Source organism: Acinonyx jubatus, chromosome B2, assembly GCF_027475565.1.
Source record: "Acinonyx jubatus isolate Ajub_Pintada_27869175 chromosome B2, VMU_Ajub_asm_v1.0, whole genome shotgun sequence".
Taxonomy (NCBI): Eukaryota; Metazoa; Chordata; class Mammalia; order Carnivora; family Felidae; genus Acinonyx; species Acinonyx jubatus.
In genome coordinates this window covers 109047367-109074696 of record NC_069385.1, presented here as the reverse complement: position 1 = coordinate 109074696, position 27330 = coordinate 109047367, and the positions used below count along the sequence as shown (strand labels likewise).

Below are 27330 nucleotides of genomic sequence, written 5' to 3'. Positions count from 1 at the left end.
TCAAACAAAACCAACCACTTTATTTAGTCTTCACAAAAATTTTTAAGGAAAGGAAATATCACTCTCCCAACCCCTTCAAAACAACCCGATGTTTATTCCAGGGAGGAATCGATTACCCCAGGAGCTCCTATTAACTGACCACTTACTGTATGCTTTAGCCTTTATCTCATGTAATTTGCATTAAGAACCTCAGCGGATGGGTACCAACAATGAGGAATATGATGGAGTTTGGAGAGGTCGAACCCTTATTTCCAGGCGCAGGCTAGAAAGGGGCTGATTCCAGATTTGAGTAATTTCTGTAACTGCAAAGCCCAAACAAGATATTTTCACGGCCTTGGAGCTGAGATCCAGACCCAAACCCTGAACCTGGGCTTTGCAGCGCTGCAGTTCTAACCGCCCACCCCTTCATGGGCTTTCCATAGAAGGGGTAAGGGTGTGTGTGTGTGTGTGTGTGTGTGTGTGTGTGTGTGCGTGTGCGCGCGTTTGTGTGCGCGGGCGCGTGTGTGTGCGCGAGCGCATGCTGGCTGGCTGGCTTATTTGCTGAAACTTTCTGTCTGGCTCTACTTTTTCCCAAGCCTTTGCACTGGCGGTAGGGTGGGATTTATCCCCGGGACAACCCCCTCCCCCAGCCCAGCCCGCAGCTGGAAGTCTTCACTGATCTTCATCTCGTCTCCCTGCCCCCTTCGGGGACTGGGAGGCCAACTGTCTCCCCCCGGTCTTTTCCAGATGTATGTCTGCCAAAGATCCCTCCAGTATAGAGGATGATGAATGAGGACCGGGGAGCCGGCCTGGTGGGAAAGTGTAGTTGCCTGGAAAAGAGAGGGAAAGGGAAAGGAAGTCGGGGGGAGGGGAAGGGTTGGAGCGGCGGGGAAGCGACAAGTCTGGACGCCAGGGACCCAAGCCTCCTCGGCTCAGCCAGTAAATTTTGCCTCCCTTAGGAAGGCGTGGGGAAGTGCTCCTATCCCTGCACTCCCTTGGAATTTGGGCTGCATGATATCATTTACTGCAACACGCACAATCCACTCAGGAACTACCCCAGTGTTTGCTTCCAGCCCTTCTAATGCCGGGTTGCTAGTGCTGCTCGCATTTCTCCGCGGGACTGAACTCCAGTCCACTCCCAGGCTTCCCCTCAGCAGGTTCCTCCCAATTCTCTCCACCATTCTCCGGTCAGGGGGGCGGAGTCGTACCTCCTCTCCTGTTCCTTTAAGAGGCGTCGGCTCCTCCCCTTTCGGAGTCGCCGTCTGACGCGGGATGACAGCAGCGAGTTCGGTATGTCTATGCAAATAAGCGCTCCCTGTGGGCCAATGGGGAGCGGAGGTGCCGGAACCACGGACCAATGCGGCGGGGGCGCAGGGGCTCACCATATAAGGAGCGGCCTCGCCATAAAAGGAAACATTGTATCTCTTTATATGGGGGGAAGGGTCGGGGGATTCCTCCGCCGCCAGCGCGTGGTCCCGGCCCCCTCCACCCGCCGTCTCGGCCGCGGCCAGCAGCCCCTGCCCCCCGGGGGACGCTGACGGCCGCCGGGCGCGCCGCCCTAGCATACGGACAGGGGGCGCTCCGAGCGGCCTGGGGCAACCCGGGCCACAGGGGCAGGAAAGTGAGGGCCCAGGTCGGCCCGGGCGTGCAGGGGCCCCGGGTTCGCAGCGGCGGCGGCGGCGGCAGCGATAGAGGCTCTAGCAGCAGCGGGAGTGCCGGGTTGAGCCGGGAAGCCGATGGCGGCGGCGGCGGCGGCTCCGATTCCTCGCTGACTGCCCGTCCGCCCTCCTGCATTGAGCGCCATGTTACCGAGCCAAGCTGGGGCCGCGGCGGCGCTGGGCCGGGGCTCGGCCCTGGGGGGCAGCCTGAACCGGACCCCGACGGGGCGGCCGGGAGGTGGCGGCGGCGGCGGCGGCGGGACTCGCGGGGCTAACGGGGGCCGGGTTCCCGGGAACGGCGCGGGGCTCGGGCCGGGCCGCCTCGAGAGGGAGGCTGCAGCAGCAGCGACAACCACCCCGGCGCCCACCGCGGGGGCCCTCTACAGCGGCAGCGAGGGCGACTCGGAGTCGGGTGAGGAGGAGGAGCTGGGCGCGGAGCGGCGCGGCCTGAAGCGGAGCCTGAGCGAGATGGAGCTCGGCGTGGTGGTCGGTGGGCCCGAGGCGGCGGCGGCGGCCACCGGGGGCTATGGGCCGGTGAGCGGCGCGGTGAGCGGGGCCAAGCCGGGTAAGAAGACTCGGGGCCGCGTGAAGATCAAGATGGAGTTCATCGACAACAAACTGCGGCGCTACACGACCTTCAGCAAGAGGAAGACGGGCATCATGAAGAAGGTACCGGGCCGGGAGGCTGGCCGGCCACAGGGGACACGGAGGGTGGGGACGCGCAGGGGGAGCCCGGGAGGAAGGCAGAGCCGAGGCGGAGGTGAGAGGCGGCGAGTCTGCAGGAGCTGTGTGGGAGGGTATAGCTGTTACCCCAGGAGGGCGAGAGGGGAGGGGCGCTAAGGAAATGTGGGGAGAGGGGGAGATGCCGCGAACGTCCAGAGAAGAGGGGAAAGGCGCCGAGGTGGGAGTGACGGGCGCGAGAGAGGAACGGGGCCCTTGCGGAGTGAAGGGGTGAAGAGTGGTTGTGGGAAGCTTGGAGGCTGCTTGGAAGGTGGTTAATGAGACGCGGGGGTCACTAGATCCAATGCCTTCTGGTGTTCGGGGGAGGGTGCTGGAAAAGCAGGGGGCCAAGGGAAGGTATGGAGGTGAAGAGGCTGAAGCTCTGTAACAACAATGAGCCAGCATGTGTGGGAAGAAGGTGGGCACCACAAGAGTAGTGCTGGCTGGAAGGACTGACAGGTATGATGACCCAATGGGGCTTAAGAGCCCCAGGTAAGGGAGCAAAGCAGGAGAACTGATGCTGCCCTGAGCAGCAGGGACTGAGTCGAGCGATGGCCATGTGTCTTCCTTTGCATCCACTGGAAACCTGCACACTCCCTGCAGGACAGACTTCAGAACCATCTGCCTTTGGGACAAGTGGTGTTTCCAGCCCTAGGGAGAATCTGTGCATGGAGTTTGGGGGAAGGCAGGGAGGTTTGCAGAGGTACCTAGAAATTCTTCCTCTTCCAGCCAGCAATCCAGTCAATAGGGATGAGGAAAGGAACCGTCTTGAGGTGTAGAAGATATGGGAAGGGATGGAAGCAGGTGAACTGGGAAACAAGCTAGAACCCTGGGGACATTGGACAGTGTTTATTTCTGTCCCCTATAGAAACCAGAGCTGCTTCCAAGGTGGGTTGTGGAACTTTTGGGAGAGTAAGGATACCATTCATGGGGCCACCCTTGGTTTCCTTCCTGGGCTCATGGAAGGGGTGGTAGCTGCTAATCTAGCCCCCGTCTCCTCTTGCATCATTCCAGATGCTACTGCATCAAGACAAAGAAAGAAAAAAGGGGGTAGCACAGTATTATAGGGCAGAAGGACAAATGGCAACAGGTTAGGGCTTGTGTGGTTTCTGGGAAGAAACATGGGACAGCTTAGAACTTACTTGGCGTGGCCCCTTATCCCTAATGCGACTTACAGTGTGATAGCAACTTCAGTTTGGTTCCTGTGACAGTGAAGAGTGGGTGAGAGCCCTCTCTCCATGAGGCTCTTGGCACTAAGCTGTAGTCAGGAGCAGCTACCTGACCCCTGCCACCCCAAGTCCCCTGAGGTTATATATTCTGTCACTAGGGGGCTGTGACTGTGCCTGAGGTATCTGCAGGTCAGTGGCTGCTCCTCAAAGGAGGAGCATGGTAGTTCTTCTGCTCTCCAGCTCACTTCCAGATATCTTGATAGACCCTTTCCCTGCCCCAGTCGTTGGAGAGGAAGGTCCCTGGGGGGCGGAGGGGGGCAGACAGGGGGTTGAGATCACTGTGTATTTCTTTTCTTCCCTACTTCCCAAGGAAGGTAGAGAGAAATAGTTTGGCTGACCTACCCATCTCCTCCCCCCTACCCCCAGGCCTATGAGCTGTCCACGCTGACAGGGACACAGGTGCTGTTGCTGGTGGCCAGTGAAACAGGCCATGTGTATACCTTTGCCACCCGCAAACTGCAGCCAATGATCACCAGTGAGACTGGCAAGGCACTGATTCAGACCTGCCTCAACTCGCCAGACTCTCCACCCCGTTCAGACCCCACCACAGACCAGAGAATGAGTGCCACGGGCTTTGAAGAGACAGACCTCACCTACCAGGTGTCGGAGTCCGACAGCAGCGGGGAGACCAAGGTGTGTTTGGGTCGCCTATCTGAGGGGAAGGAAGGGGAGGGACTTCACCGGCAGAGAGGGGAGGGGGTCCCCGTCTCTCCCTCACTCAGGATAGGTGCCCACCGAGGTGGGATGGAGCCGGGTTAGTGCCCCTCATCCTAGGGGACAGGTGTCCATCCTCGCCATCCTGACAGGAGGCCGGCCCCCTAGATAAGCGGGCGGCCTCCGTGCCCTTATAAGGCCGGCTCCGGCTCCAGGCCGGCCTCCCGCCTGCAGCCCGCCCGCCTGGCAGGGCCCTTGCATTCCTCCCGCCAGCTGTCTCCCTGCTGGGGGCGGGGGCGTAGCTTAGCCCTGCCCTCGCAGCAGGCTGAGTTGCCAAGGAGTAGGAAGGAAGCACTCGTGGGCTCCAGGGTCCTGGGAACCCAGCACTGTCGACAGGCGGGCTCGTTGACTGGGCTGGAGACTACCTTACTAGCCAGCCGCCTACCTCTTCAGGATGTCCGGGCCTGGGCACGTTTAGGGAGTGTATTCGCTGCTGCTAGGGATGCTGGCCCTAGTTACGCCTCCCCCTTCCTCTTCCCGGTAAGGAGAGGGGGCGGGGCTTCCTCCATTGCTCCTCTGGGGAGCCCCACCTTCCGGGTGGCCCTTCACTAACTGGCCAATCGGAGGAAGCGGCACTGTTTGCCTTAGCAACGCCTTCGCCAATCAGAGGCTTCGAGCTCAGCTGCCTAGCAAACATCCCACACTGACCCACCCCCAGTGTTTGAACCCCCTCAGTTCTCTGGGCTTGGTTCTCAGTTTGTGGCTTCCTCCTTCCCCTTCTAAGAACAAAGGCTCGCTGAGGGGAGGGTCAGTGCTCCGGGATACCCCCTCTTACTGGCATATCATCTGTAATTGCAAACTCTTGAAGCAGTAGGGCTCATTTATTCCCAGGGAACTTTGTTGGAGGAATAAATTCCTTTGGTAGTTTAATAGGAGCGCCTATTTAATAGGGGCTCAGTCGGTTGAGCATCGGTCTCTTAATTTCAGCCCAGGTCACGATCTCCTGGTTAGTGAGATAAAGCTCTGCCTCAGGCTTCGGGCTGACAGCCTGCTTGGGATTCTCTCTCTCTGCCCTTCCCCCATGTGCACACGTGCTCTCTCAAAATAAATTAAAAAAACATAAAAAAAATAATAAATTATGTATTTAAAAAATTCCATTGATAGTTTAAATCGTTAAGTATTTGGCATGAGTGCTTAATTGCCAAACACCCAAGATCTCTCTGAAACCCTAAATTCCCTGAAAAACTCTTGTCCCTATCTCAGAAGCCTGGCAAATCAGAGCTGGAAAGATTTTTTAAAGGACATAGTAGCCCAGCCCCCTCATGTTTACAGAAGAGGAGAACTGAGGCTCAGAAAGAGGAAGTGATTTCCCCAGGGTCACATAGATGATCACTGCCAGAGCCGGGAATAGACCCCTGTGTCCTAGTCCCCCAGCCGATGTGATTTACCACAGTCCACTGGGGCAGAGAATTCGGGGAATTGGGATGGTATCATCAGCAGAGCAGCAAATACTTACTGCTCTTTTTAGGTGTCAGGAACTTTATGTGTGTTAACCTATTCATCTTCACAACACCTATGGGGGTAGGTCTTCTCCTTTTACAGATAGGAAACTGAAGTTCAGCAGCTCAGTAACTTGCCCAGGGGTCACATAGCAGGTAAATGGCAGAGCTGGGGTTTGAACCCAAGTTCACTGGTTCCAGTCTGGGTTGTGTCACGCCACACAAAGCCTCTGCAGGGGTAGGGTCCGGTAGAAGCTCACTGCTGCATCTTTCCTCTGGATGTAGGACACACCGAAACCCGCGTTCACAGTCACCAACCTGCCGGGTACCACCTCCACCATCCAAACAGCACCCAGCACCTCTACCACCATGCAAGTCAGCAGCGGCCCCTCCTTCCCCATCACGAACTACCTGGCACCAGTGTCTGCTAGCGTCAGCCCCAGCGCTGTCAGCAGTGCCAACGGGACTGTGCTGAAGAGTACAGGCAGTGGCCCTGTCTCCTCCGGAGGCCTCATGCAGCTGCCTACCAGCTTCACCCTCATGCCCGGTGAGTCAAGTCACAAGGGGCAAACTGAGTGTGCCAAGAGTGGGTTTAGGGCTGGCACAAGGAGAACCTCTCCCTGCTAGAAGGAGGGTGGGCAGGGGCCAGAGCCTGAGAGAAGCTTCTTATGTCCCACTGGTAGGCACACCCTTCCCCACTGGGACCCCTATTATCCTTGTCAATAAGTTTCAACCATACTCTCTGGCCTTGTCTAGCTAGCCCAGCCCTGTGTCCCCCACTGCCACAGGGACCACAGACATTCCACCACTTCCCTACCTTGAGTGGAGTGGTCATGTCCTTGATGGTTCAGTGCTAGCTCCTATGTCAACCAAGGAGGCAGAGGCAAGGCCTGGGGTGGGAGGAGGAGGGAAGGGCACGAGCAGAGGGCAGAAACCCATGGAGACAAGATTCAGGACACAAAGGGCCTCTTTAGTTCCCAGGAAAAATAGCTATGGGAGTTGGGGAGCAGTGTGCCAGACCCTGGGCCTAGGGTTGTTTGTGGGTGCTTGGTGCAGGTGGTGGATGGGTAGGACAGAACATGAGTAAGTCTCTGTGTCTCATAGGTGGGGCAGTGGCCCAGCAGGTCCCAGTGCAGGCCATTCAGGTGCACCAGGCCCCACAGCAAGCGTCTCCCTCTCGCGACAGCAGCACAGACCTCACGCAGACCTCCTCCAGCGGGACAGGTATAGCTCAAAACTCTCACCTCCCTGCCCTGCCTCATTCATGAGGCCTAGCAGCAAAGTGCCCAGCAATATCCCTCCTATAACTAAGGTCTGAGAATGTCTTAATGTGGAGATGGAGGCATTTGGCTTAACCCTTATTCTAATCCTTATGGGAAAGTCAGGTGAGGATGGCTGGGTTTGGAATCCTGCCCTGTGGTAGGGCTATGGATTCCAGGAAGAAATTAGGGAGCATTGAGGCCACACTTCTCTTCATTCAGATGAGAAGCTGGAGGCCCAGAAAGAAGTTACTTGCCCAAAGACACAAGTTTGCTTAATTATCAGGAAAGATTTATAAAGCAGTTTCCTTGTGGGAGGGTATCCTAGGTTCTGAGTAGCTGTAATTCCTCTTGGTGTCTCTAGTCATTTCAGAAATGATGAGACACTTTCAAAATAAAATTAATTTTAGGTTCTTGTTAGTGACAGTCTTGTTACACAAGGTGTGGTCTATGGACAGAAGCCTAGCATCATCTGGGAGCTTGATAGAAATGCAGACTCTTAAGTCTTACCCCAAACCTACTGAATTAGAATCTGCTTTTTAACAAGATCCCAGGTGACCTTATGCACGTTAACATTTGATGTTTAAAAGATGAGTTTGTTAGCCACACGTTTAGAAAGAGGGAGAAGTGAGAACAAATAAAAATGGGATAATGGAACCCCCTGAAAAGGGAGTATGTGAGTTTCCTTAGAGTGGGTCAGTCATTGTAATCTTTGTTTTTCCCAGGGCCTTAGGGTCTTGGAACAAAGAATTCAGCAGATAGACAACTGAATGGTACAATGTGATAGGATACAATTAAAGGTTGGTGCTCTTGTGTTCAAGAAAAGAATAAGGCTTTTCTTAGTTGATGAAAGGGAGCAGAGGAATGAGTCTTCTCCCACTTCTGACCTGGGAAGTGGCATGAGGGCTCTGGAGTCCTGGAATTCCTGGGAGTGGGATGGGGGCCAGTGCCAACCTCACAGATGTGTGTCTGTGTTTGCCAGTGACATTGCCCGCCACCATCATGACGTCATCCGTGCCCACAACTGTGGGCGGCCACATGATGTACCCTAGTCCCCATGCGGTGATGTATGCACCCACCTCGGGCTTGGCTGATGGCAGCCTCACCGTGCTCAATGCCTTCTCCCAGGCGCCATCCACCATGCAGGTGTCCCACAGCCAGGTCCAGGAACAAGGTGAGTTGTGGGGTGGGGCTGAGAAAAGGAGGACCATTTCCTCCCTTATATACCTACATACTCAAATGGTCCCCCACATATACACCTAGATGTACACATTCACATACACGAACTAGGATGTCCACACATATACCTACACACACACACACACACACACACACACACACACACACACACACACGGATGCTTGCACATATATTTTGACACCCATAGCTGTTCACTAGGCTACATGTGCACACTTGAAAACGCATACCTACATGCACACATGGACACGGACACATTTGGACACTCACCTTTGGGCACGTACGTCTGAGACTTACCGGGTCACTTGTGCATTTATCATCACTTCTCCGATAATCTGGAAGTTTCACTTGAGCAGGCGATTTGAGTATCTTTTGTGGTTTCCCACTGCAGGTGGTGTCCCCCAGGTGTTCCTGACGGCACCATCTGGGACAGTGCAGATCCCTGTTTCTGCAGTTCAGCTTCACCAGGTAGGTGGGGGGCACCCTTCACCTCATGCCAGCCAGCCAGCCAGCCATTTCTTTATCTTGACCTTGGGGATTCAATTTACCTATTGGTCAAAGCCAAGATCCCTAGTCAGGAGGCCCGTTTTCCTGGTCAGGCCTGTGGTGGACAGGCAGGCAAGCAGTGGGAGCTTCCCCTGGCTGGTTCCTCTTCCTTACACATCCTTTTCCCTCCAGATGGCTGTGATAGGGCAGCAGGCTGGGAGCAGCAGCAACCTCACCGAGTTACAGGTGGTGAACCTGGATGCCGCCCACAGCACCAAGAGTGACTGATCCGCCCTGCCGCCCTGGACAGATGGCCCAAGGGATGGCACCACTTATTTATTGTTGCCTTTTCACGTTTTCTTTACACACACGTTGACGGGCCGCAGGAGGGAGGCAGGGAGGAGGAGTGGGCAGCCACGGGACTGAGCCCTCTCACTCCAGCCAAAGAAATGGGCCAGCCTGCCCTCCACCCCGTCCTCCCTCACCCTCCCCTCCTAGCTCCACCTCCCATTTTCTGTTGATGGTGGGGCTGTCCTCCCTCCTCAGACTCCCCTTGCCAGCTTGGCTCCATGTTTGCCATGAGTATTAGCTTACCCAATGGGACCGTGCCCCACCTTCCCACACACAGGCCTCTGTGGGACTAGGCACCGTGTTCCCCCCTGAGGAAGCAGTTGGGGTCCTCTCCCAGCCTTGCTGACTCTGTGTCAGCCCTGTGTCTGTCACAGGCTGGACAAAAAGAGCCCTACCCCTGCCCCTCAGGGAGCCACCTGGGGAGATGGGGCTTCTTCCCTCACGCTGCCGCCCCGTTGTCTCTGCAGCTCCTGAGAACTGGGCCTGTGCACAGAGCAGGTTTCTGGGGCCATCTGCCCTGCCCTGCCCTGCCTTGCCAATCCCCTTGGGACTCCAGGGACTCCCGGGTTGGAGGGAACCACCAGTGTTCCCTCTCACCCTGTCTTCCCCCCTCTCCTCCCAGCTGCTTTACTTAAAGTTGATTTTGAACTTTTTATTTGAGGAGACGAAGTGAAAACAAATCTATAAATATATATTTTTAAAATATTTAAACTTTTTTTTATGGCGTTTTTCTCGTCCCCCTCCCTCCCCAAGCTCCCCTTCCCTGGGGAGCCCTGGGGCTCCCCGGAACTGGCTGGGCCTCTGGGGACAGAGCCACCCCATGAGCTCGGGGCCCACCAGTGTGTAGGGGAGATTCTGGGATTGCCCGGTCCTGGGTTGTTTCCAGGAGAAAACCGGGGGAGGGGCCCTCAGGCCATGCCCCAACGGGGTGGGGAGGGTGACCCACAGCCCTGGGTCTCTTTTTCCCCTTTAGGGCTGTTGCAAGGGAGAGGGAAGAGGGAGACCAAATGTGGGGGCGGGGGTGGGAGGGTGTCAGGTAGAGGCAACTGACTTCATTTGTGCCACACACATGGGCATTGCAGCCTTGCGCTCCCCCAGGCCTGCAGCTGCCTGGGGCCCAAGTTGCAGTGAGCAGGGTGGGGTCTGGGAGGGGGTGAGAGGCAGGAATGGGGGGCAGAAGAAACGGGAGCAGCTCTTGGGCTGAGTATAGAGATAGGGGAGCCAGAAATGGGCAGCTCTCCCAGGGAGTGAGCAGCTACTGTAACTTTTTTAAATTAAGACAAAAAGCCTTGAAGAAAATGACTTTATTTTTCTAAGTGTAACCTCAGTATTTATGTAATTTGTACAGGGGCCGTGCCCTACCCCACTCTGCCCGCTACGGGGTAGACCTTGAGGATGGGCCAGCATAGGGGGAGGGTCTTTTACCCTGTGTCAGAGCCTACCTTCAACCCCTATATCCAGAAAGGGAGCTTTTTTTCAGAACAGGGCAGCAGTTGGGGTGGAGTTTTATTAACCCCTGTGACTGCCTTCAGGAAGAACAATCCTGCTTCTGTGATTAGGTGAAGGGGTGGGGGAAGTTTTTGTGCACAGCCTAGTTATCAAGGGGATGATTTGCCGACATGTTTGAGAACCCCTGTAACCTCTAACCCCCATTGCTGTCTTGCCCCAGTTTGGGGTACCAAGATGGAAGTCACCATTCTGGGCTTTCTCCTGGAGATAGCTGGGGTTTATGGGTGGCTTACAAGGCTGGGGCATGGCAAATCAGGGGCCAGAGATTGGGGGAGCTTGGGACTCAGGTCTGTAACTGCCCAGCCCCCTTTCTCTGCTCTTGTTTCACTCCACGATCATTCACTCACTCCCCACTCCCCCACCCAGGGAAGGAGACTGATGAATTCCTCCTCTCCTTCTCACGAAAGACAGACCCAGTGAGTGAATCAGGCAAAGTGCTTATAATGTGTGTTGTGTGAGCGTGGCCTTGGGAGAACATGTGTGCGTCAGGGATGAGGTGGCATTTATATGTGCAGCAACCCTTGGTGTTTCCCTTCCTTGGTGGCTCTGGAGTGCGTGTGTGTATGTGCGTGCGCGTGTGCATGTGTGTGCAAGTGTGTGTGCCTGAGTGTGTGTGTGTGTGTGTGTGTGTGTGTGTGTGTGTATGAACGTGGAGTGTGTATGTAAGTGGTTTCTACTTCCCCTGGGATGCTGACCCAGGAATAGTGGACATGGTCACAGTCCTATGTACAGAGCTTTCTTTTGTATTAAAAAAATACTCTTTCAATAAATGTATCATTTTTGTGCACAGACAGTGGGGTCTTTGCCTCCGTTTCTCCGTGTAGGGAGGGAGGGAAGAATGAAAAGGAATCAAACTCTAAACGTTGCTCTGAGATGCAAGCCTGGCTGCTTGATGAGAACAAGGGCAAAGCTAAGGGGAGCTTTGGGCTGTATAACCCTGCGGCTTAATCTAAGGAACATTTCGGGGAGCTGGAGCCTTTATCTTTGTGCATGGTTTTGTTAGGTGTTTAGGCCAACACACAGATGAGCCATATTAATTTATAGGTAAAGTGACTCAACCAAGCCAAACCACTGCTTAAGGAGTTTGGGTTTGGGAAACTCATGGCCACGTGACCTCGTGAAAACTCAAAGGACAGCTCCGGGCTGAAGGTGTAGGTTTCTGGTGGATGGGGAAGCCGACCCACTGTATGCCAATGCTGCTTCCGAGGTGATGGAGGGAAAGCGCTGCGTACTTCTGCAACGAGGAGCAACGCGACAGCGAGCGCCGCCTCTGACTGCAGCGCGCCCCCAACGCAGCGGCGCGGCCACTACGCATGCTCCACTCGCGCGCCCTTCCGCCACGCTCGACTGTGGGCCGCTGGGGGACCCGTAGAAGCCGGGCCGGGCCCTCCCTCGCGGTGTGACCCGGAAGGGAGCTGCTGAAGAGGCGGGGCCAGGACGGCGGGACCGGCCGCTGGCTCCCAGCGAGGGCCAAGCCGGGCGGTGGGAGGTGAGAGGAGGGTCCTGAGGCGACCCAGTCCCTGCCGCGTTCCCTTCCCGCTCCCAGACGCGGTCTCCGTGGGGTTGACGACGGGAGCCAGGTCTTGCTCTCTGAGATTCTCTCGGTCCTGTCAGCCTCCTCGGACCGCGCCCCCCCATCCTCACCCCGCCTCCTAAAGCCATTCCGCTGCCCTAGTGGCCTCCGCCACCCCATGGTCTGCAAGCTTGGGCCTGACCTTCCTACACGCGTCTACCTGCTGTCTCATCCCCGGGTCCAGACCTCACCCCCACACCTCAGTTTACAGCTTCTGTTCTAGGCCCATGATAGTTCTGCTTCTACCCCCCCACTTTAGCCCATCGGTTGTTTTACTTCACCCTGCTTATCGGTTGTCCATCGCTAAGTCACTTCCCTGCCTTGTCCCCCCAACCCCACCCGGCCCCCGCCACACTACTAGGACCCCTGCCCCCATTGAGGTCCACATCCCATGTTTCCCCTCTTCCTCACGCTTTTCTTCTGTCGTCTTCTATCCCCGCCCCCCCCATTCCTACTCTTACCACTCCCCACTGTCCCCATTCTGCTTTATATCACACATACCTTTTCCTGATCACCAGCTTAGTCGTCTTCCCACTCCCATTTATCATCTTTTGGCTTAATGACTAAATTTATCTGAGGACTGCCCCTCCCTTCTCCAGCTAAGAATATTAGATTGTGTTTACTGAGCTCTCACGATGTGCTAGCGGCTGCTCTAGGTGCTTTACATACATGATCTTATTTAGTTTTTACCACAGCTTCATGGGGGGGGTATGAATACTGTTACCATGTTGAAGAGAAGGGAACTGAGGTTCAGGGATGAAGCAACTTGTCCAAAAAATAATCACAGAGTAAGTGAAAGAGCCAGAATTCGAAGTCACTCTTAATCTGACTCTCCTCTGTACCATATTGCGTCTCTAATATCTTCATCATCTCCTGACCTTATTTCCTACCCTTCAACTCCATGATCACCATCTCCATATTTATGAACCTCACCCTACATACAGCTTAAGTGCCAGGTGGGTCCTGGTCTTTTTTCCTATAATATAATCTGGCCCCTTCAGCCCCTCTCCTGCTCACAATACTCTGATACACTTTCCCATCCAGTCATCTGGATGTGGGTGCCCACTGCCCAGCCTCCGTTGTCTGTTTTCTCTATCTGCTATGGCCCACTCGTTTATATCCACATTCCAGCTTTATGCTGTCATTTTTACTCCCTGTCCTACCCCTCCTGCATCCTGACTATCCACATTTGTTCTGCCCCACTGTCTCCCATGCTGCTGTCCTGTCTGCCCACCCATGTTATCCTTCTAAGTCTTGATCTGTAGCCCTCAGCCATACTGCTCTTCTGCTCAGACTGTCCTGCTTAACTGTCATTCTTTTTGTTACCCTTTTCTTCTTATCCTCTCTTGTAACCTCTTCCATCTCTTAAACCCCTTCGTTTCATCCTGTTGTTGTTTCCACTGCATTCTCCTTCCTTATAAATCCCAAAGTATGTTCACGTTATATATTTCATCCTATGCTTGGCTTTTTCTATTTGGCCTGTAACTTCCACCCTGCACCTAATCTATGTCTCAAGGTTCCACCCCGTCGGTGTAGTCTTTTCCTTTGCCCTCATTACCTTTATCTTTCTCCTTCTGTGTCCCAGGAGGTCAGGATGGTGGGGGAACGGCGCGCTGGGGACGTCATGGTGCCCTTGGGGCCCCAGCTGCAGGCATATCCTGAAGAGCTTATTCGACAGCGGCCTGGGCATGATGGGCATCCTGAATACCTCATCCGATGGAGTGTTCTGAAGTGTGGGGAAGTGGGCAGAGTGGGTGTGGAAGAGGGTAGGACAGAGCACATCCTCATGTGGCTGTCAACCCCCGAAGTCTACGCCAACTGCCCCATGCTGTTAGGTGAGCGGGCTCTATCTAAGGGACCTCAGCATGAACAAGCTGGGGGTTCAGGAAGCTTTTCCTGCGATCCCGGAGGTCTGGATGACACAGCAATGGGAGAGATGGAGGCTGATGTGCGGGCACTGGTGCGCAGGGCTGCCAGGCAGCTGGCAGAAGGTGGGACCTCGAGCCTCACAGCTGCTGTGCTCCACACCATCCATGTGCTCAGTGCCTATGCCAGCATTGGGCCCCTCACTGGGGTCTTCAGGGAGACAGGAGCCCTGGACCTGCTTATGCACATGTTATGCAACCCTGAGCCTCAGATCCGTCGGAGTGCTGGCAAGATGCTGCAGGCTCTGGCAGCCCACGATGCTGGTAAGAGACAGTCAGGGGAAGAAGGAAAGTACTGGAGAAATTGGGGCCAGGAGGAGTAAAAACAGAAAGAGGAGGGATTGCCCAACTCTGTAAGAACTCCTAGTTCTTGAATTGCTGAATACCAATTCAATGCAAAAAAAAAAAAAAAAAAGGAGTATAAATTAATAAACTATTACAGGTATATAAATAGGAAAAAATAATAGTACCTGGCTTATCTGTCCATTCTCAGTGCAGTGGCAGAGAAGAGACTAGGGTAGGTTTATATTTTTAAGTGGTGGGTTGAAATTTGTTGATTGTGAAATCAGTTTGGTGGGTTACAACCAGCACTTTTTAATGTAGAATAACTAGTAGGTAGCATTTGGCAAGATAAGTTATGTAGCATTAAATATATGTTTCAGTTGTACGTATGTGTATTTATATCAGGTTACCAAGTAAAATGTATATACCTTCCGGGAGAGTCTCAGTTGCAAAGAAGTTTGAAAGCCCCTGGGGTAGGAGATAGATAGTTTAGGAAAGGCAGGGGAAGTATTGGGGATTGAGAAGATACAGACTGGGTATGGATTACAGGGAGTCGGGCTCACGTCCTTCTGTCACTGAGCCAGCAAGATGGCATCGAGCAGCACATGGATTTTGACAGCCGCTATACTTTGCTGGAGCTGTTTGCAGAGACCACATCCTCTGAGGAACACTGCATGGCCTTTGAGGGCATTCATCTGCCTCAGGTACTCTGGCAGCTATGGGGGAAATGCTGTGTACAAGGCCTAGGACGTCACTTCTGAAAATGTGGTTCGGGATTATGCGTCCGCACCAGAGCCACTTGGGGAGCTTGTTAAAATGAAAGTTCGAGCTTGCCTCCCCACTCAGAATTTCTGAGATTAGACCCCAGGAACTCCTTGTGTGTTATATAAATCACAGTTTTAGACCTACAAGTGTGGGGATAAGGCATTTACATTTTTCTGTAGAACATGATATTGTGGGGAAAGGAGAGGGGCTGAAGCTGGGAAAAGATGCACCTACACCACGGACTGTGTCCTACAGATCCCAGGCAAGCTGCTCTTCTCCCTGGTGAAACGTTACCTATGTGTCACCTCCCTGCTGGATCAGCTGAATAACAGTCCAGAGCCAGGGGCTGGAGACCAAGGCTCCCTGTCCCCAAGGGAGTTCAGCCGGGAGAAAAGCCGGGGGCAGCGGGAGCTGGAGTTCAGTATGGCTGTGGGCAGCCTCATCTCAGAGCTGGTGCGGAGCATGGGCTGGGCCCGGAACCTCAGCGAACAGAGCACGTCATCACCGCGGCCAACGCGGTCCATCTTTCAGCCCTGCGTTTCAGGCCCTAGTCTTTTGCTCCCTGCCATGGTTGCCACCCCTAGAAAGCAAGAACGGGCCTTCCGTCAGCGCTCTGAATTCTCGAGTCGCTGTGGCTATGGTGAGTACGTGCGAGAGACGCTGCAGGCTGGGATGCGAGTTCGCATGCTGGATGACTACGAGGAGGTCAGCGCTGGGGACGAGGGCGAGTTCCGGCAAAGCAACAATGGCGTGCCCCCTGTGCAGGTGAGCAAGGGCAGAGGTCATGTGTGGGACACTGTTGGGGATCTAGGTGGAAAGGTATAGGTGGGGCTTCCAAGTAGGGGGCTCTCTGGCAGGCCACCCATGGAGAAAACCCCCAAGGGGATTAGAATGGTTAAAGGGGGTTGGGAAAATTTGGAGGGCTGAGAAAATCTAGTGGGAGTGGGTGGGCTATGAGGCCAAGCAGACTCACACCCGGGAAATACAGCTGATATATAGAGACACCCTCTAGCCCCCACCCATGGAGTTGGCTGGGAGGGAGTGTCAGAGCAGAGGCCATCAAGGTCAGGAGGAGATGAGAGGCAGGGCCCACCCTTTGGAGAGTGGAGTCTTTTGCCATACAGAGGCTTTCTGAAGCTTAGTCAGGTGTGCATCTGAGGACTGAGTGCCCAGCCTTATCCTCTCAAGCCTGCACCGCCCAGGGGTCAGAGGCCAATTCGTCCTTCTTTCTTCTTCCCTCCATACCAGGTCTTCTGGCAGTCAACGGGCCGCACCTACTGGGTGCACTGGCACATGCTGGAGATCTTGGGCCCTGAGGAAGCTGCTGAGGATGCGGCTTCAGGAGCTGTGGAGAAGGGGGCAGGGGCTCCTCTGCTGGGCACAGGTGAGCCTTAGAGGGCACATGGACAGCATGTCTTTGAGCAGAGGAGTAGGACTGGGACAAAGCTACTCCTGACTAGGAGCTGCCCCAGAGATTCAGAAATGCACTCTGTTCCTGTTGGATGACGACACCCCTGTGCCTATATCCTCAGCACTTCCCTCCTGGGACTGGAAACCTGTGGAGGGGCTCTACTCTTTGCCATACCTCCAGCCTGAGCCTCAGAAGAATGAGCGATTAGGATACCTGACTCAGGCTGAGTGGTGGGAGCTGCTCTTCTTCATCAAGAAGCTGGATGCATGTGAGCAGCAGCCAATTCTCCAGAATCTTCGGGAGAACCTGGATGAGGTATCTTAGGCCTGAGATACTTGGTTTGTAGTGGATTTGGAGGTGAGATTCTCTAAGGGAGTTCTAGATAAGGGAGTGCTTAGGGGGAGCTGGAGCTAGAGATGAGAGAGTATGAGGGGGCCTGCTGGGGAAGGAGACAAATCCCGTGAGGTCTGGTATGTAGAAGTGTGCAAGTCATGGCGGGAGGCGGCCACCCTGTCTATTACTGTCCCCTAGGACCTTTGCGTCTGCCCGTGCCTGAAATGCATACCTCCTTCTGTTGACAGACCCTGGGTGAAAAGGCCTTGGGGGAAATCTCCATGCCCGTAGAGATGGCTGAGGGTCTGCTGCAGGTGCTCAGTAATCGGTTTGAGGGCAGTACCCTCAGTGACCTGCTCAACTCCCAAATCTACACCAAGTATGCACTGCTGCCTGATGAACTGAGCATCTCGTCTTCTTCACGAAGTCACTCATGTTCTCCAAATCCAGAAGAGGAGTCCAAGTTGGAGGTCAACTTCTCAGAAGAAGAGACTGAGTCTCCCAAAGCAAAAGCTGAGCCCCCAAAGGCAGATGCAGACACTGCCAAGGGAAAAACTGAGCCCCCCATGGCACAGAGTGATTCACAGCTGTTTAACCAACTTCTGGTGACTGAGGGGATGGTTCTTCCCCCTGAGATGAAGGAGGCAGCCAGTGGTGAGTCAGGTGCTGGGAAGGGAGGGTGAAGAAGTTGGAACAAGTCCCGGGCAGTCCCCACAGAAGTAGTTAGGGTAGAGGAAAGCTGTGGAGGAAGATTGCTGTTGCATGGGAAAATGCTTTGGAAGCATTCATCCATCTTCCTTCCTTTGACCTTGAGTGTGTGTAACCAATCACTGCTCCCTATCTTCAGTATCCCTGGAAAAGGAGGGTCTGTTTTCTGGAATATCTTCATCTTCTGCGTTTGGCTATTAAATCCCTGGTACAGAATTGGAAAAGTTCAGAATGCAAGCTACAGTAATGAATAATGTATTAAAATGTCAGTAGGGTAACTGGGTTTGACCTTTAAACACTTCCAACTTGGAGCATCCTCAATTTTTTTAAGCCACTACCTTTCCCTCACCAATTTCAGAAATGGCTAGAGGCTTGCGGGGTCCTGGTCCACGCAGCTCCCTGGATCAGCATGTGGCAGCAGTCGTGGCCACCGTGCAGATATCCAGCTTGGACACAGACCTGCAGCTCTCAGGCCTCTATGCCCTCTCTCAGGCTGTGGAGGAGGCCACTGAGCGGGACCACCCTCTGGTCCGTCCTGACAGATCCCTGAGGTTAGAATGGTGGGGAAGGAAGGGGTTTTGGTTTAAGCTGCCATTGGGGGAGGATGGTGGTAGAGAGGGAAGGAGCTATATCAGGAATTTGAAAGGCTGGGACTGAAAGAAGGGTCAGCCTGAGGGAGTAGTCGAGCAGGAGGATGCAATAATATAATGGAATATCATAATATTCTTGGAGCACTTACTCTGTGTCAGGCTCTACATGCATTTTCTCATTAAATCCTTCTCTTTCTTCCTTCCTGAGGAAGAGTTGATACTATGCTTATGGCATTGTATGGGTGAGGAAACTGAACCTTAGAGCATTTAAGAGTTTGCACAGAGTTTGATAGATAGCACAGCCAGGATTCAAATGTAGGTCCTGTTGGCCCTAGAGATTGAGTTCTTTTCTTTTCTTTATTATCCCTTCCTGTTTTCTTTCTATTTTCAAAGGTATTTTTTAAATCACTACTTAATTATACAAATAATACACAAATACATTCTCATTTTGAAAGACCTGAAGGATGTAATAGAACATAGAAGGAAAAGACTAAGTCCTTCTTCACCACTGTTGCCAGTCTGCTGTGGATTCTTCAGACCTTCCATAGATTTACATTTGTTAGTGTGTTTCGAAATAGAACATCTTCTGAGTTTGTGTGTAAATAATTGTAATCGTACTACACGTTTCTGTGCTTTCCCTGCACACTCCTACACACTCAGTGTGTCTAAGAAAGTTCTACATGCCAGTCCACATAGAGCTGCCTCATTATTTTCTCTGATACACAGGATTCTGCATGTGATTATATCCAAGTTCAAGTACAGTGTTCTGATGGGTTCATTTTCCTCACAGCCGCCAACACTGGATACTATTATTTTTTAAATCTATCAGATTGGCAGAATTTTAAACGATTGGTGTCTTTGTTTTCATTTCTTAGTTCTAGTGAAGTCAAGCACATTTGCCTTGTCAAACACATTCTAGTGAAGTCAAACACATTCATTGTGTTTCTTCTATAAATTTGTTCTTATCCTTGGCCCATTTTCTTATTGGGTCTTCATTTTTTTGTTACTGATTTGTAGGCACTCTGGATATGAATTGGTTATTTATGTTTCACATATTTTGCTGGTTATTTTTCAAAATCATGTTAACTATTTTCTGGGTGTAAAATAATATATGCCCACTGTAAAAAAAGAATTAGACGATTATGAAGATAAAAATCATCTGAAGACCTTTTGCAGAGAGAGTCACTGTTAACATTTTGGTAAATATCCTTACTTATATTCCTGTATCCATTCATATATATTGCCCATGTTGTATTAACTTGTTTATAATAAGTCCTGGCTACACAAGGGGATTTATATTTAAAGCATATTTGATTCATGTTGTAGTCATCAAAAAGTTCATGAGAGAAGACAAATAAAGGCAGAACTTTCCCAGGCCACCTCCTCAACATACATCTCTGTCCCTGTGGGGAAGAAATAAATCCAGTTTTTTTTCTTGTGACACTCAATGTGATCTAGGAACTCTGGAGCACTTCTTCCTGTCCTTCAAATTAGCATTTCCATAGGACTCTCTCTCTAACTCATATTGCTTATCTCTTAACTTTGTGGACAGTGTCTTTCATTGTGCTGAAGTTTTAGAATTTTATGTTAGAATTAATTAATTAACCTTTAAGTAGGCTCTACGTCCAACATGGGGCTCGAACTCATGACCCTGAGATCAAGAGTCACCTATTCTACTGACCAAGCCAGTCAGTCACCCCTGCGTTAGAATATTTTAATATTTTAATATTTTAAATGTTTATTTTTTTGAGACACAGAGACAGAGCACAAATGGGGGGAGGGGCAGAGAGAGAGGGAGACACAGAATCCAAAGCAGGCCCCAGGCTCCGAGCTGTCAGCACAGAGCCCAATGCAGGGCCTGAACTCACAAACCGTGAGATCATGACCTGTGCTAAAGTCGGATGTTTAACCGACTGAGCCTCTCAGGTGCCTCTAGAATACTTTTAAACTTTTTAATGGCTTCTAGGTTTTGAGTGAGTCTGTCCTATTTCAAGATTATAAAAAGTGTTTGTCTTTATTTTCTAAGGATAGCTATGGTTTTGTTTTTTACATTTACTTTAAAATCTGTTTGCAGTTTATTTATGCTGATGGAGTGAGGCAGAACCCCAGCTGTAATTGTTTCAGGTGTCTCCACCTCATGTGTCACATGGTCCTTGCTCTTCTCATTGGCTGGGATGCCACCCTTACCTAGCGATCTGTATCTATCCTGCGTCATTTCCAGAATTTTAATTTTTATAAATTTATCTTTTGTTAACTAGCAGACAAGTCTACCATTATTTCTTTCTAAACATTTCTTGACTATTCTTGCATATTTTCTCATCTTATGCCCAAATCTACCTGCCATATGTTTTGTAAAAAACCTTTCAAACATTGTGATTAGAATTACATTGAATTTATAGATTTATTTGAAAAGGTAAACCAGGGCTGGCTGGGTGGCTTAGTCTGTTAAGTGTCCAACTCTTGATTTTTATTCCAGTCATGATCTCATGGTTGTGAGGTTGAGCCCCACTTTGGGCTCCATACTGGGCATGGAGCCCGCTTACAATTCTCCCTCCCTCTCCCTGTGTCCTTCTCCTACTTGTGTTTGACACGTGCATGTATGCACAGACGTTTTCTCTCTCTTTCTTTCTCTCCCAACAACAAAAAAAGAAAAGGTGAGCCAGAGTTGGTAACCATTTTGCTCTACTGCCTCCTTCATGAGGTGAGGAGCCAGAGGCAGTTAGCCTGCAGAGGAGAGGGAGGGAAGAGTGGAACTAAGGCAAGAGCAGCTTGGATAATGGTGGGGGTGATGGATCTTGGTGGAGAGGGTTGGACAGGGAGTCAGGTGTGACTTTTGGGATGGGGAACTCCAATGTCTCTTCTCTCTAAGAGAGAAGCTAGTGAAGACGCTGGTGGAGCTGCTGACCAACCAGGTGGGAGAGAAGATGGTGGTGGTGCTGGCCCTGCGCCTCCTCTACCTGCTCATGACCAAGCATGAGTGGCGCCCACTCTTTGCCAGGGAGGGTGGCATCTACGCTGTGCTGGTTTGCATGCAAGAATATAAGACTTCCGTCCTGGTGCAGCAGGCAGGGCTGGCGGTGAGTGGACTGGGCCTGGTGGGAGAGAGTGATGGGCAGGAGGGGCAGGCCGGGGGACCACTGATCTTGAGGAGGTACTGTGGTGATTTAGACCAGGGAGGAGACATTAGGATGGAAAGATGCAGGTGGGTTGAAGGTTCTAGCGGAACAGCCTTTGTGATTGAATGTGTGTCGGAAGAAAGGGAGAATGTTTTTAAGAATGACTCCCAGGTTTAAAATGGAGCAGCAGAGGGGATGAGGAGGTCATTCACTAAGTGGGGGAATGTGGAAGGAGGAAGAGGTATGGAAAGAAGGTCTGGAATTGAGTTTTTAGGTTTGTTCAGTTTCCCATATCTTTTTAGTTACAGTTAGAGATCTGGTTGGAGACTAATTTTCTGCATGTGACAAAATGATTTTTTACCCTTTGATCTGAGTGGTACCCTTACACAGAAAATACCCCCTCACCAGATGTGGGTGCCTTGCCACCTGGGCCCAGAGGAAGGGGGGCCCTCATCCAGGGGAGCTTATAGAAGAATTAGCTTCCTGACTACTCCAGACACAAGTGCTGGCTGGTAGGAGGTGTGGACAGGGTGTGCTCTGTATAGCTTGGAGTCCCTGAGGGGGGCAGGTAGGCCTCATCCAGATCAGTTCTGAGAATGGATTCTGACAGTATAATGGCAACAACACGGACAGGAGCCCCGGTCCCCTTAGGTTAGGCTGTCTCAGAGCGAGGTTGGGAGGCTCTTTTCCTGTGCGGGGCCAGCTAGGTGCCGCTCTGCAGAGCAGCCAAGCATTCATCATCTAGGCCGTGTTTGCTCAGAGAATTCCCCAACCCTTTCAGATTGCATGACCAAAATACAGCATTTGCCCCTAAATTCAAACTCTTTGCCCTGTAGCAAACTGGCATCATCTTATTTATAACTTCAGGTTTATAGAATTCAGCTAACTGGGGAGATTGGGGTAACCAAAGGGAGAAAGCCTCGTTGTGACATAGCGTAATGGTAGTGTGGAGGATTCAGGCCTTATAAGGGAGAGTGTCCTGAGAATTAGTTCTAATCTTCTCCCTCCCTAGAGGGTTTCTTCTCAAGTGTCCTCCCTTTCACCAGGGAAGAGAGGTATAGCTTTCATCTTAATTTCATTTTCTTTGTAGTACCAGCAGACACGTTCATGCATTCCAAGTATTTTTTCCTAGAATTCCAACCGCTCTTCCTGTGAGACAACCCAAGTAGTCTTGTCGAGGAGGGCTGGCTACTGGCTTTGGAGGTCAAGGGACATAGGTTTGAGAGTGTTGGCCTAGTGGTGGTGATTGAAGCGATGGGAGCAGATGAAGTTGTCTAGGGAGGGAGTACAGAGTGAGAAGGGGGCAGGAACTTCCACATTCAAGGATTTGGCAGAGGAATTCCAGGGAGGCAGGACAACCAGGAGTATAGGAGATCCTGGCACTCAAGAGAAGGGAGGTTCTACAAAGGGAGGGGTGGTCCAGTGACGTGGAAGACAATGTCAAGGTAAAGCCTTTGAATACAACTAGATGCTATGAAAGGGCCCCATCTTGAGAGGTAGCTACGGGAGGGGGCAGCCATCCCACTCAGTTTGCCTTGGCACTGGCAGAGAGAAGTTGCTGACTGATTTTATCACTGAGCCTCAGTATTTTCTTTGCTTTCTTCTCTTGTCTTTTTGTTTTTATCATTGGTATCCCGTCACCACCTCTTCCATTTCCATCTCCTACTCGACCTATTTGCCAACAGCTCAGCTGCCCCAAAGTTTGGGATCAGAGAATGAGGGCCTGGCTCTCCTCTTTCTCTGCATGGCGGCTCTACCCATAACTAATTCTGCTTCCACATCCCCCTTGCAGGCACTGAAGATGCTGGCCGTTGCCAGCTCCTCGGAGATCCCCACTTTTATCACTGGCCGAGATTCTATCCATCCTTTGTTTGATGCCCAGATGACCAGAGAGATCTTCGCCAGCATTGACTCAGCCACCCGCCCAGGCTCTGAGAGCCTGCTTCTTACTGTCCCCGCAGCCGTGATCCTGATGCTGAACACAGAGGGGTCAGGGCATCACCCTCCAAATTCCCGCTAAGCCCCAACCCCTGCTGCTGCTCTGTCTATATCTCATGTGCTTCACAGAAATTCCCTTCATGTTGTTACCTCTGGATGAAACATTGGTGGCCCTCTCTGACTGTTACTGGTAGAGAGGCCAAGTGGTTGGGGGTAGGGAGATCCCCAGAGAGAGCAAGGGCACCCTGGCCTTCCTTCCTGGGGTTGGGAGGAGTGGCTTGAGATCAGGGAGCCAGATGTCCTGGCCTCACAGGAGTCCTGGAGCCCTCTCTTCCCCCAGCTGCAGGCCTCTTCCCCTCTGTGCTTGCTTCCTGCTTCCGTTGCATTCACTCTGTTTCAATTTCTTCCCGGGATTACCTCCCTCCTCCCAGGTGTTCCTCCGCAGTGAGAAACGGTCTGCTCCTGCTCAACCTGCTTCTGTGCAACCACCACACTCTGGGGGACCAGATTATAACCCGGGAGCTGAGAGACACCTTGTTCAGGCACTCTGGGATAGCACCGGGGACAGAACCCATGCCCACCACACGTACCATCCTCATGATGCTTCTCAATCGCTACTCAGAGCCGCCAGGCTGTCCTGAGCACACAGGTACCATTGTGGAGGGGGTGGTTCTGCCGAGGAATCGGGCAGTGCTGGCCTGTGGCCAGAAGGGCTAAGGCTTATGTACTAGTACCTTACTGGAAAGACATGATAAACCTTCAGGAAACGAGTAAGGGTTTTGGCACTCAAGTTAGATCTTAAGTAAAACTTCCTGACCAAGAGGAGAAGGATACTCTAGACTAGCGTTACCTAGAGTAAAGCCACCATGCAGGGTGCCTGACTGGCTCAGCCAGTAGAGCATGTGACTCTTGATCTCTGGGTTGTAAGTTCCAGCTCCATGTTCGGTGTAGAGATTACTTAAAAATAAAATCTTGGGGCACCTGGGTGGCTGAGTCGATTAGATGTCCAACTTTGGCTCGGGTCATGATGTCTCGGTTTGCGAGTTCGAGCTCCACATCAGGCTCTGTGCTGACAGCTCAGAGCCTGGAGCCTGCTTCAGATTCTGTGTCTCCCTCTCTCTTTGCTCCTCCCCCACTTGCGCTCTGTCCCTCTCTGTCTCCCAAAAAAGAATAAACGGTAAAAAAATAAAAAATAAAATCTTTAGGGGCACCTGGGTGGCTCAGTCGGTTAAGTGTCCGACTCTTGATTTCGGCTCAGGTCATTATCTCATGGTTTGTGAGTTCAAGCCCCATATGGGGCTCCGTCCTGACAGTGCAGAGCCTGCTTGGGATTCTCTCCTTTTCTCTCTGCCCCTCCCCTGTTGTGCACGTGTGCATGCTCTGTCTCTCTCTCTCTCTCTTTCTTTTAAAATAAATAAATAAAAACTTCAAAAAATTTTTAAAAAAATCTTTAAAGCCACCGTGCTAGGTAGTAGAGGGATGTAATTATAATAGCTAATATTTATTGGCTTAGGTAACCACAAAGCTCCCATTTAATGATGAAAAGTAATTGTATGACTATATGAGATTAAAAATTTATGCGTTTAACATGACAGTGTTTGCCGAACTAAACTTTTTTCCAGATGCAGCTAGCTATATACTGGGGCCAGAGAAGAAAATCCCCACAGTTTGGTACAAACTACAGACAATCCTCCAAATATGAGGAAAATTTGGGGGTGGTTTTCTGGACTTGTCCAGTTCGTGGTTTGACCAACTTGCATGACTGACTCCTCTTCATACTCATGTTTTTCCTCCCATGCGTCTGGCAGCAGCACTGGAAACCCCTGGCACCCAGGGCCAGGATGGGTCCCCTGAGCATCTGATCCGGTCCCTAGCAGGGGGCCCGTCTGCGGAACTCCTACTGGGCTTAGAGCGGGTGCTGTGCCGGGAGGGCGGCCCAGGGGGCGCCGTGAGACCCCTCCTAAAGCGCCTCCAGCAGGAGACTCAGCCCTTCCTCCTGTTGCTGCGGACTCTGGATGCCCCGGGACCCAACAAAACTCTGCTGCTGACTGCATTGAGGTGAGGGCCCTGTTGGGGCACCCGTGCATCGGAGGTAAGGGGAGCTGCGGACTGCAGGGACTTTGCTTGTTTCATCCCGTCACTAGGGTCATGACTCGGCTACTGGATCACCCTGAGGCGATGGTCCTCCCCTGGCATGAGGTCTTGGAGCCCTGCCTCAACTGTCTGAATGGCCCTAGCAGTGACTCTGAGGTACCAGGGCCCCGATAAAGGCAGGGGAGGGAGAGGCAGCCTCTGGGGCGCTGGCTACCTTTGTGAGGCAATGGAAGGCAAAGCACAGCCTTTCTGGATGAGTCTGAACACTGAGAGGGGTGGAGAGGTAGGAATTTCCTCTAAGAATGCTCAGAACTGGGGCCTTTGAAGAATAATCTTTTGCCTGCAGCTGGATTTTAGATTCTGGGTTTAGGAGAAGCCCACATTCACCAATCCAAACATTCCTCGCTCTCCACCCTCCCCGGTTTGTGGATTGTGGACCAAGGCTCAGGCACCAAGGTGGGCTCTTGAGAGAGCTTCGCCCTGGCAGCAAGAAGCATTGGAAGCTGTGCCCAGACCCTGCTTCTGGCACCTCTGGAGTCCCAGCACCCCCGCTGTTCTGTCCCAACCTTCTTTGGTACTCTCCTTTCCCTGGACTTTCAAACTTCTCCAAAGTCTCAGCCACCACATTCCCTTTTCGAACCCACCCCTCATCCTTTATGTAGCCTGCCCTTTGCATCCCATACATTAATCTTGTGGCTCCGGGCTCAGATTGTTCAGGAGCTGCTCTGCTTTCTGCATCGCCTGGCCTCAATGCACAAGGACTATGCAGTGGTTCTCTGCTGCCTGGGAGCCAGAGAGGCCCTCTCCAAAGTCCTGGACAAGCACTCGGCTCAGCTGCTGCTGGCCTGTGAGCTTCGGGACCTGGTGACTGAGTGTGAAAAACACGCCCAGCTCTATAGTAACCTCACCTCCAGCATCCTGGCTGGCTGCATTCAGGTGAGGAGGCTTGTGGGTCCAGAGCTTAGGGAGAACATAAGTGAGAAGCAGGGGAAGGGGATTCGGTGTGTGTCCCTGTTTGGTAACCCTGCTTGGCACAAGTGGTAGCAAATCTGGGGCACTTGTTTCCCAGCCTTTCTTTACCCCACATGGTCCCGTTCTGCCAAAATTTGTGAAGGGAGAGGTTGAGTGTTTTGTTGCTCCTTGACTTGTTCTCCATACCTGTTTCTGTGTGTTCTTCATGTTCTTCCTTCCTCGCCACGCCCCTTCTCTCTGATGTTCTGGCTGTAGATGGTGCTGGGCCAGATCGAAGACCACAGACGAACCCACCGACCCATCAACATCCCCTTCTTTGACGTGTTCCTCAGGCATCTCTGCCAGGGTCTGTGTCCCAATCTGCTTTCTCCTGGCTCCCACCCCAGTATTTCTTCTCTCTGTCTTTTTACTTTTTTCTCTCTCAACTAACTTCCCACTTGCCCCCAGGCTCCAGTGTGGAAGTGAAGGAGGACAAGTGCTGGGAGAAGGTGGAGGTGTCTTCCAACCCTCACCGGGCCAGCAAGCTGACGGATCGAAACCCCAAGACCTACTGGGAGTCCAATGGCAGCACCGGCTCCCACTACATCACCTTGCACATGCACCGTGGTGTTCTTATTAGGTGTGAACATGCCCATGTGCACCATAGGTGCACACACACGTGTGTGGGAATATTCTGATACACCCCAGCATATATTTTCCAAAGCACCCACATATACGCAACCCTGTCTGTAACCCCTATGTGTGAGACACACTCAAACCCATTTTGTGCAGTAAACAGATAGACACATTGATCTGCATTCCTTGTGCAGTATAGACATCCTCACTCCCTGAGCCTGGTGATGTGCTCCGCCCACAGGTATAGATGTCACTATCCTGTGCATGGTGTTGAGGGAGATTGACAACTGCCTTATTCACTGTTCCCATGGGTGCTTGTTTAATGTATACTCTGTGCCAGGCACTGGGCCAGGGTCTGGGGCTATAAGGACAATAAGATATGGTACCCGTCTTCAGGGAACTTGCAGTCTTCTTGGGGAATTAGGCTGGAGAATCAGTAAGAGTAAGAAAAACCACCATGTGCTCTG

At 52.2% G+C, this 27330-nt stretch overlaps 2 protein-coding genes and 1 long non-coding RNA gene across 17 annotated transcripts in view; 2 read left to right on the top strand and 1 right to left on the bottom strand.

Moving 5' to 3' along the window:
* On the bottom strand, positions 1-4946 carry LOC113598857 (uncharacterized). The gene is made up of 2 exons (XR_008298599.1): positions 4686-4946; positions 1-809 (listed from the first exon to the last, which is right to left on the bottom strand). It is a non-coding gene; the product is annotated as an uncharacterized LOC113598857 (long non-coding RNA).
* SRF (serum response factor) lies at positions 1382-11334 on the top strand. The gene is made up of 8 exons (XM_015071228.3): positions 1382-2306; positions 3953-4219; positions 6025-6286; positions 6844-6963; positions 7981-8172; positions 8587-8663; positions 8874-10153; positions 10193-11334. The coding sequence occupies exons 1-7, from the start codon at positions 1782-1784 to the stop codon at positions 8967-8969; spliced, it is 1539 nt and encodes a 512-aa protein (XP_014926714.3). The 5' UTR covers positions 1382-1781; the 3' UTR covers positions 8970-10153; positions 10193-11334.
* A 546-nt stretch (positions 11335-11880) lies between these two features.
* CUL9 (cullin 9) overlaps positions 11881-27330 on the top strand; it is a 37030-nt gene continuing 21580 nt past the window's right edge. For 10 of the 15 annotated variants that reach the window (XR_003419608.2, XR_008298598.1, XR_003419609.2 and 7 more), the window contains exons 1-15: positions 13700-14303; positions 14871-15025; positions 15342-15851; positions 16335-16470; positions 16619-16812; positions 17079-17484; positions 17897-18089; positions 20998-21205; positions 23037-23233; positions 23614-23831; positions 24991-25240; positions 25327-25432; positions 25985-26212; positions 26504-26594; positions 26696-26867. Coding sequence is in view for 11 of the 15 variants with exons in the window: in XM_027057710.2 (XP_026913511.2) it covers positions 13709-14303; positions 14871-15025; positions 15342-15851; positions 16335-16470; positions 16619-16812; positions 17079-17484; positions 17897-18089; positions 20998-21205; positions 23037-23233; positions 23614-23831; positions 24991-25240; positions 25327-25432; positions 25985-26212; positions 26504-26594; positions 26696-26867 (3659 nt within the window). In the remaining 4 variants the exon portion in view is untranslated. Of the gene's footprint in view, positions 12122-13699; positions 14304-14870; positions 15026-15341; positions 15852-16334; positions 16471-16618; positions 16813-17078; positions 17485-17896; positions 18090-20997; positions 21206-23036; positions 23234-23613; positions 23832-24990; positions 25241-25326; positions 25433-25984; positions 26213-26503; positions 26595-26695; positions 26868-27330 lie in introns of those variants that run through there. The other 5 variants (XM_053222779.1, XM_027057707.2, XM_015071226.3 and 2 more) reach the window with 3 other exon arrangements.